The 8937-nt window shown below is 36.8% G+C and overlaps 1 protein-coding gene across 1 annotated transcript; it reads left to right on the top strand.

The window, feature by feature from the left end:
* The first annotated feature begins 1847 nt into the window (after positions 1–1847).
* Itm2a (integral membrane protein 2A) lies at positions 1848–8603 on the top strand. Its single transcript, XM_027932099.3, has 6 exons — positions 1848–2255; positions 6097–6228; positions 6509–6706; positions 6858–6968; positions 7532–7682; positions 7828–8603. Exons 1-6 carry the CDS (start codon positions 2145–2147, stop codon positions 7914–7916), a joined length of 792 nt encoding a protein of 263 aa, XP_027787900.1. The 5' UTR covers positions 1848–2144; the 3' UTR covers positions 7917–8603.
* Positions 8604–8937: the final 334 nt, after the last annotated feature.

Here is an 8937-nt window from a genome sequence, read left to right as displayed (position 1 = left end):
TTGAAAAATAAGTATGTCACACACCAAAATAAGAATTCTAGGATAACCAACCAGTTCACTCTCCCATCCTTTTCTGAATAATTTAAAAGGTATTTCCTTCTGTGTTATCACACATGATCTTCACAGCAGCAGAATGCAGCAGAGGAAAGTGCAGCCTCAGGAGATTAGGAGAATTATTCAATGTTACATACCCAGCAACTGATCATTTATTGTCTTGGTTGTGAACAATGTGTGGATCTATTCTACTAAAAAAAAAAAAAAAAACAAAAAAAACCCATGGAAGTAAAATCTGTTTCTCCTATGTGACCCCATTGGAGGGAAGATAAACTAGATCATATGTTACTATCTTAACCAGGACCTTTCACTTAGTACATACATGTGTAGGAGCAACCATTTATCTATCCTTGTGGTAAGGATCACAGAGCCAGATGGGTACAGATTCCAGTTGTAGTAAAGGTGATGTCAAACAGAAGGTAACTGTAAAGAGAAACATCCCAGGAAGTTGAGATTCCCTTTGCCTACACTGAAAGTTGCCTGAACAAATGTTAAATTATAATAGACAGAATTGAGCAAGAATAAGTGAAAGAATGTAAGATGCCAAAGTTGCTAAGCAAACTCAAACTTCCTGTTTTATAAGGTTCTGGCCCTATGTAAGGCACAGGCTCCTCACTGTTTCCCTCCATCCACCTTCCCATCTGTGGCCTATCCGAGAAACTGAAGGCTGTCTTCACAAAGCTCCCACAGTGGAGACAGGAGAGGGCTTCAGAGTCAAGGAAACCTCAGTGGGAAAAACTCCAAGTTGAAATTTCTTGGACTGAGGATTAGTGACTCTTAGTATATTCAAGTGCTTTTAGTTAATTAGAAGGGTAGATGGGGAATTCTCTAACAAAAGCTGTGTTTTATTATGTTTTGTTGGGGTTTATGTTTTGTAATGCTATTCCCTTCACAAAGCAGTCCCTCTTCTGTTTTCTGCAGCAGGATTATTTATAAAGCCTGTACGACTAACTCCCAATCACCACCATCTGCAGACTGAATTTCACCTGGTGAAATTCTCTATTAATGTCACCAATCTGGGAGAACAGACTATAAAGAAGTAGCTTGATTACACTAAGCAATCCTGTAAGTATTCCAGTAATAATTTCTAACTTGTCCCCTCTGAGATTATTGGTCCCTTCCCCATTAGCAGCTGGCTAAATTTTGTATTCCCCACCTCCCTAAACACGAAGGTACACACACATTTCTGCTTTTTTTCCCTGAAGGTTTCACAGCTGGTGGCTGAAGAGAAACAAGCTCTGGGCTGAGAATTTACTCTGGTTTCCCTTACTTGGGAGAGTGAAAAGGTCTGGATTATTTCACGGATTCATTATGAGCTTTCTACCCTGCACTGTATCTCAATCATGTTCTTTCCACAAAATGGGGAGATGGGGGGACAGGAGCCCCATTTTTCTGATTTAGGTAGGGAATTTAAATTATAAAAAAAATGCATGAAAGACAAAAATATTGTTGAAAATTAACTAAGTAACTATAGGCTGGCTTCTAGGTGTTCTTGAAATGGAAGGCATTATTATAAAGGTGCAGAACAGTCGTGGAACTGTGTGCTTTTGGGCCTGTGTGGTTGCGGAGCTGTGGAAGCTTGGGTCGGTGCCAAGTTAAAATCCTGGGCCCCGCAGGGGGCCAGGCCCAAGTTTAGGAAAACAGAATCAGAATCAGGGGCTATTGTGGTCTGGACTTAAGCAGAAAGACACCACACTGCAGGCTTCCTTCCTGTCTCGCTCTTATCTGACAGTGCAGAGGTTGGGTGGGTGCGTGCCTGGGGTGCAGGTGAGGCACGTCTAGCTGGAGCCAGCCCTAGGCTCCACTTCCCCTTCTCTTCCCCAGTGTTAACTCCCCACCCGCTACCCCCTCCTCTCCAGCTCCTGGGCCCCCTCCCGCTCCTCCCTCAGCACCTCCCTGTGCCCGCCCACGGTCTCCCACCCTGCTTGGGACTGCGTCATAAGTATCCTCAGACCTGGACTTGCAGCAGCGTTAGGCAGACAGGGGAGAAACTAGGTGCTGCTTAGGCAAGCGCGATCTCCTCCTCTTCCAACCTGCAGCCCAGGACGCTGATTCGAGCCGCGCCTTACCGCGCAGCCCGACGATTCACCATGGTGAAAATCGCCTTCAACACCCCCACCGCGGTGCAAAAGGAGGAGGCACGGCAAGACGTGGAGGCCCTTGTGAGCCGCACTGTCCGAGCTCAGATCCTGACCGGCAAGGTAGCTGTACCCACTCTGCCCCTGAATGCCTGCTAGGGTCTGGAAGTGGGGAGGGGGGGCGGGTGAAGGGGAAACGTGGAAAGTAGGCAGGTGGCAGAGAACAAAATGCAGGCTGTCCCACAGCCCCTATATCCTGGGGGAGGCCCTTCTGCAGGATCCGTCGAGTTTGCGGGGTCACCCCGGTCTGTCTAACCGCGCCACCTTCTGCCTGCAGCAACCCATTTCGCTTTGATTCCCCACAAGTTGCGCCATGTTCCCTCAGGTCCAGCCCATGCTGCCCTTTCCTAGAGGAAGTGTGGAAAGAGTTTGAAAAAATCCCCTGGGACTTGATGCCATCTTCTCTTGGGGAAGGGGTCGGGGGTTGGGGATCAAGGAGAGGCCCGGCACCCTGTCTTCAGCTCCAGGGACGCATAGCCTCCACAGAAGCAGAGAAGATACGCAGGGTGGTGATCACTGGTCAAGAGACTTAACTCTTTTTTCTTTCTTTTTGGCGTGGGTGAAATTACTGAATCCGAGTCTTTCTAAAATCTGTTTGTGGAGGTAGGATGATGGCAAAAGGCAGCTTGAACTGTGAGCTGTACGAGTTTGGGCAAAAGTGCACCTACACAGGAGCTCCCATTTATTTTCAGTTTTTCCCTGGTCACGAGCGGCGTTAAGCATTGGGTAAAGGAGCTGTCAAAACTTAGGTTGGTCTTAATCGGAGTTTTGAGTGTTCACTGTGCCCTCTTACTGTAAGAATCTTACATGTTTTTGAAGTGGTGTTTCGGTAAGAAAACACTCTTCTGTAAAAATAAAATTTAGAATACTTTTTAAATACCTTTTCCTGTTAGTTTTTTTTTTTTTTTTTCTTTTTGAGCTATATCCCACTTCCCTCATAGAAATCTGAAGCAGGTCCAATGTTGTAATTTAAAATCTTAACTTTGCCAGAAACTCAAAAATCCCCCCCCCACCAAAAAAAAGCTCTAGACTTTATTCATTTAGTCAGATTTCTGTTTGCTTTAGACACCTACCATATTTGCACATTGGTAAATACTCCTCCTTTTCCTCAGTAAAATTTTTAAAAGGCAACCCTATTTTTTTCTGATTCCGTGAAGTGTGCAAAGTGTGAAGCTTGCATATGTGTCCTAACTTGCTGTGTTCTGTTTATAAAGTCTTAACTTTTTTGTTCAGAGTGGAGATTGAAAATTGCTTTGAGTGAAATGAGAATCCATGTAGTAAAACCTTGATTATGCACTCAATTTGAAATTCTAGTGTGTGTATGCAGAAGTTTTGATCATGGAAACTCAATATTTAACCCTGCAATTAAAAAACTGTGTATTATACATGTTAGAACTCAAAAGAAACATTCTGTTGTGTTGTTGAGGATTTTATTAAATGACAAAGTCAAATATGTAGTTGTCCTTCTGCTAACTTTGTAAACATAACATGGCCAAATTTGGGGTGAGGCAGTTTAATTAGATACCAGTATGTAAATATAGCCACAAAGAACTTTTTCCTTTATCATCAAAAACATCATAATTTGTAGATAGATTTATAACACAAGTAATTCTTCTGTCAGACCTGTGGTGTAATGAGGAATAAACAAAATTGAGCCTTTCCACTTTGATTATATTATTTGTTAGGTTTTGTAGAAGTTTCCATAGGATTCTAATCTGGCCATTATAGGGCAATAGCAATAATAATTGCCACATTACATTGTAGTATACTGATCAGCCAGATAATCAGGTTAAGAATAGTAGAATATTGTGTTGTAGATCTTGTAAAATGACTTTAAAATACAGTTCAGAGAGATATCGCCTAAGGCAATTGATGGCCTCCACCACCAACTGCAACAAATTTAAATGAAAACAAAAAATCCTTATTCCTACCAAATAATATTCTATAACTTTGAGACTCTGATACTTAAAACCTACTTAAGAATAAACTTCCTGAGTTATTGGAAAGAGAAATGAAGTTGCAATGCAAAGCGATCTTTTCACATCTCCAGAGCAAGGACAAAAGAACTTCACTCCTCTGATAATTTCAAATTGCGTGGATATGAGACTTACCACAAGCTACTTCATTTTTCTTGGCCTAAATTTAATTATGTAAACTTCAGTGATTCCCAAACAAAATTTAAAGTTCTGTCTTTGTGGTGTTAATCTTAGTTTATATCTTAATAAGAATAATTATAAGTTTCTAAAAATTATTGGGATCCAGCAAGGACTTCAAGGTTTATAGAACATTAATGGAGATAATGAATTTAAATAAATTTAGCCTAGAAAATGTGAATCTGAAATTTCGAACTTGTAAAGGAAAACCTTTTTTTTTTTTTTTTTTGAAAATAACATCAAATGGCTGGCTGCCCTTATTTCTCTACATTAAGTTCACATCTATGCATTTATTTTAACCATATTAATTTAAGCTTAATGCACATAAATATTTCAGTTGTTATGAAAAAGAGTTAATGACAGAAAAATTAAAACAATTCTATTTACATATCAGTCTGAGTGATTTACTTCTGAGTTATCAGGGTCCAGATTTGCTGACTTCATTTATTCTACCCTTGAATAATAATGCTGCTTAGGAATATATTATGGCACACAGGAAAGAGACTGAAAGATCCTCTGGTTTACTGCCCTAGGAACAGTACAGTTAATCAGTTACTTTTTTTTGCTTCGGATATTTCTTGTTCCAACTCCTAAGCAAATTATTGATTTAGCAGAATTTTTAAAGTCCCTGTTACACAGTTGGCTTTTGTGTCTAGCAATGTTATACTTTTTAATTTATTTTTTAATTATAGGTGGACACAATATCTTTATTTTATTTTTATGTGGTGCTGAGGATCGAACCCAGTGCTTCATGCATGCTAGGTGAGCGCTCTACCTCTAAACCACAACCCCAGTCCCATAGCAATGCTATACTTTAAAATCTATTATTGAACCCAGAACATGAAAAGCATTATCTTATTCGTGCAATACACAGCTATAGAATAACTGGTGATATTAGGAAAGTTTGCATTTCTTGAAAAAATTAGGAAAATTGGGAAATATATCTCTGTCTTCAATATTTTAATTTTGAAAATAAGGGGAAAAGGCATATACCTATATTATGGAACTCCTTTCTTTAAAACCAAATTTTGAAAAAAAAAGCAGATTTTAAAAAATTAGTTAATAAATCAAAGGATATTATTTCGCCTTTGATTTTACAAATAAATTTGTTTACAAAAAATTAAAAAAGCATAACTGAGAAGTATGTGATTATATCACTACACAAGTCCAAGAGATCACTACCTCCATTTATTTAAATGACATACATAATATCTAGAGATCAAGCTGTGCTAGATTGGGCCTATAGTTAACAATGCTATATTGTGCATCAAAAATTTGTTAAGAAAGTAGATATCAGGGCTAGGGTTGTGCCTCAGTGGTAGAGCACTTGCCTACCATGTGTGAGCACTGGGTTCAATTTTCAGCACCATGTATAAATAAATAAAATAAAGGTCCATTGACAACTAAAAAAATTAAAAAGAGTAGATATCATGTTAAGTGCTTTTTAATAAAAAGAGAATATAACATTGCATAAATGAATGTTTATAATAACATATTTCTAACAGTTTGTATTTGGAAAAAAACATTCTACCTGTATTTGGGGTTGGAAATGCCCAAAGTAAAGTTAATATAATTGAAGATATTTTCACATTTATTAGATTTCAGAAATTGTCTTAAAATGGTTTTAGACTAGGATGACTTAATATTATTTTTAGATATCTTGGGTTTTAAGGGAGGTAAGTTATATATGAAAGCAAATGTCTAAAAATGATTTTTATCTTTTTTTTTTTTTTTTGCCTCTTAATAATTAGGAGCTTCGAGTTACCACCCAGGAAAAAGAGAGCTCTTCTGGAAGATGTATGCTTACTCTGTTAGGTCTTTCATTCATCTTGGCAGGACTTATTGTTGGTGGAGCCTGCATTTACAAGTACTTCATGCCCAAGGTAATAATAATTATCATTCTTATACTTTGAAATACTGATGGCTATACATTTAGTATCAACCTAAATAATTCTGTGGTGATCACCAGAGAAAAGAAGACATAAGGAAAAATTTCAAAATGCCTTTCAGTCCATAAAATTGATTTGTCCTCATAGTGATAACTGTCATCAACAAGCCTTAGTTTAGCACACAGTACAATGAATTGATTTGAATTGAACAAATGATTCAAATATCATAACAGCTAGTATCAGAAGATTTAAATTTCCCCATTTTGCCTTTCAGAGCACCATTTACCGTGGGGAGATGTGCTTCTTTGATTCTGAAGATCCTATAAATTCCCTTCATGGAGGAGAGCCTTACTTCCTGCCTGTGACTGAGGAGGCTGACATTCGTGAGGATGACAACATTGCAATCATAGATGTGCCTGTTCCCAGTTTTTCTGATAGTGACCCTGCAGCAATTATTCATGATTTTGAAAAGGTAGGTTTGCCATTCTTAGAGGTATTTATCATTTTGAAATACAGCCTTTGTTCTTTTATTAATGAATGCACATTAGTTAATTTTGGAAATACGCAGCAGTGTTGATACTTGGGTATTTTACCTATAGAACTTTTTTCCCTTTCCCCAACAGGGAATGACTGCTTATCTGGACTTGCTTCTGGGAAATTGCTATCTGATGCCCCTCAATACCTCCATTGTTATGCCTCCGAAGAATCTGGTGGAACTCTTTGGCAAACTGGCGGTATGTATTTTGGAAGTCAGTCAATTCTTTCTATAAGCATTCCCAAATAATTTTGCTTCCTGATTCTGAAAATTTGAGTCAGGCCAAAGAATTCTGTTTTGTTGAAATAATTTTTGAAAAAAAACAACATGCTGAGACGAAATGGATTGAATTGGAGATCACTGTGTTCAGCAATATAAGCTAGACAGAAAGATAAGTACCTTTTCTCTCTGATATGTGAAAGCAAAACCCCCCAAAAAATTACCTGAATGTAGAATAGTGATTAATAATAGTTGGGAAGACTGTAGGTTGGTAGATAAAAGGAGGTTGGATTTGATCACTACACACAGCATGTCTGGAAATGTCATACTGAATCCCATTAATATATACAATCAATATGTGATAAAATATATATATAATCAATATGTGATAGTCAAAATGAAATAAAAAAGCATACTGTGACCCTAAAACTGTTCTAGAAAATAAAGTATTTTTAAAATTATGTCTGTTGTAGGTAGGGATTTTAAGAACTTCTTTAAGAATTTCTCGTTACAATCTTATTATTTTTTTTTTTTTTATTTTAGAGTGGCAAATACTTGCCTCACACTTATGTGGTTCGTGAAGACCTGGTTGCTGTGGAAGAAATCCGTGATGTTAGTAACCTTGGCATCTTTATTTACCAGCTTTGCAACAACAGAAAGTCCTTCCGCCTTCGTCGTAGAGACCTCTTGCTGGGTAGGCATTTTATTCCTTCTTTCATCCTGTGTTAGAAGGACAGTGGAAGATAGTGTAGAGGATATGGGAAAATGAAGAGCAAATCTAGATATTTCTGCATATTCACAAAATTTCAAAAACCACTTTTTTGTGCATTTCCTCACAGGTTTCAACAAGCGTGCCATTGATAAATGCTGGAAGATCAGACACTTTCCCAATGAATTTATTGTTGAGACCAAGATCTGTCAAGAGTGAGAGACAACAGAGAAAGAGTATCCTCGGTAATAAGAAGTCAGAGATTTACAATATGACTTCGAAATTAAAGTTTATGGGATACTCAAGATATTTACTCATGCATTTACTCTATTGCTTGTACTAAAAAAAAAAAACAGGAAAAAAAAAAAAAAAAACTACTAACCACTGCAAGCTATGTCAAATTTTACTTTAATTGGCACAGCTTGTTGTTTGAAACTGAAATTACATCATTATTATCTTTTTTCTTTTGAATTTATAGGGTTTAGATTTCTGAAAGCAGCATGAATGTCATCTAACATCTTGACAATAAATTCCATCATCTGTCCTTATTTAAAGCAAGCTCTTCACACAATGATATGGCAGAGTGTGCTTTAAATTTAAAATATTTAAAATTGTTTTGATGTTTTTGTGTAAAGCATGTCAAATCTCTTAACATTTTTTTGTTTTGTTTTCATTTTGTGAAACTTTCCTGAATTTAGAAGTTACATATTTGCATTTCTATTAGGTGCTCTACAGTGACTTATATGTGAACAACTTTATGAGTAAGTCATTTATCACTAATTCAGTGATTGTTTCTCACTGATACCTGTATTGTGAAATCCACAAAACTGTATAGGTGCTCAATGCTGTAAGGAGTTTAGGTTGTATGAATTCTACAACCCTATAATAAATTTTTACCATATTTGATCATTGTTTTATTTTCTTACATTTCTTCACTTAAGGTATACTTAATGTGAAAAATTTTTATGTGTTTAATGTTTGTGTATCTGCAAACAGACCTAAAAATATAAATCTAATTCTGCCTTTATTCCCAGCTCCACATATAATCCCATATTTACTCCTTTTTATATTATATCATTTTATTTTTCATAAATATTCTATAATTAATTTATTACATAAAACAAATATTTATTAACAAGCTCCAGATCCATAGCAATTTAAAAATTCTAATGATTTTCCTTTTTCATAAAAACACAAAAAATGATAAATAGCTATGACAGGTCATTAAAGATAAATTTCA

Source organism: Marmota flaviventris, chromosome X (assembly GCF_047511675.1).
Source record: "Marmota flaviventris isolate mMarFla1 chromosome X, mMarFla1.hap1, whole genome shotgun sequence".
NCBI classification, from domain to species: domain Eukaryota; kingdom Metazoa; phylum Chordata; class Mammalia; order Rodentia; family Sciuridae; genus Marmota; species Marmota flaviventris.
Note: the sequence above shows the minus strand (reverse complement) of the source record. Positions and strands in the feature narration are given on the sequence as shown.

Coding starts and splice junctions, on each gene's coding strand:
- Itm2a (XM_027932099.3), top strand. CDS start 2,145: ATGGTGAAAATCGCCTTCAACACCCCCACCGCGGTGCAAAAGGAGGAG. Junction 6,229..6,508: donor ACAAGTACTTCATGCCCAAG/GTAATAATAATT, acceptor TTTGCCTTTCAG/AGCACCATTTACCGTGGGGA. Junction 6,707..6,857: donor TTATTCATGATTTTGAAAAG/GTAGGTTTGCCA, acceptor TTTCCCCAACAG/GGAATGACTGCTTATCTGGA.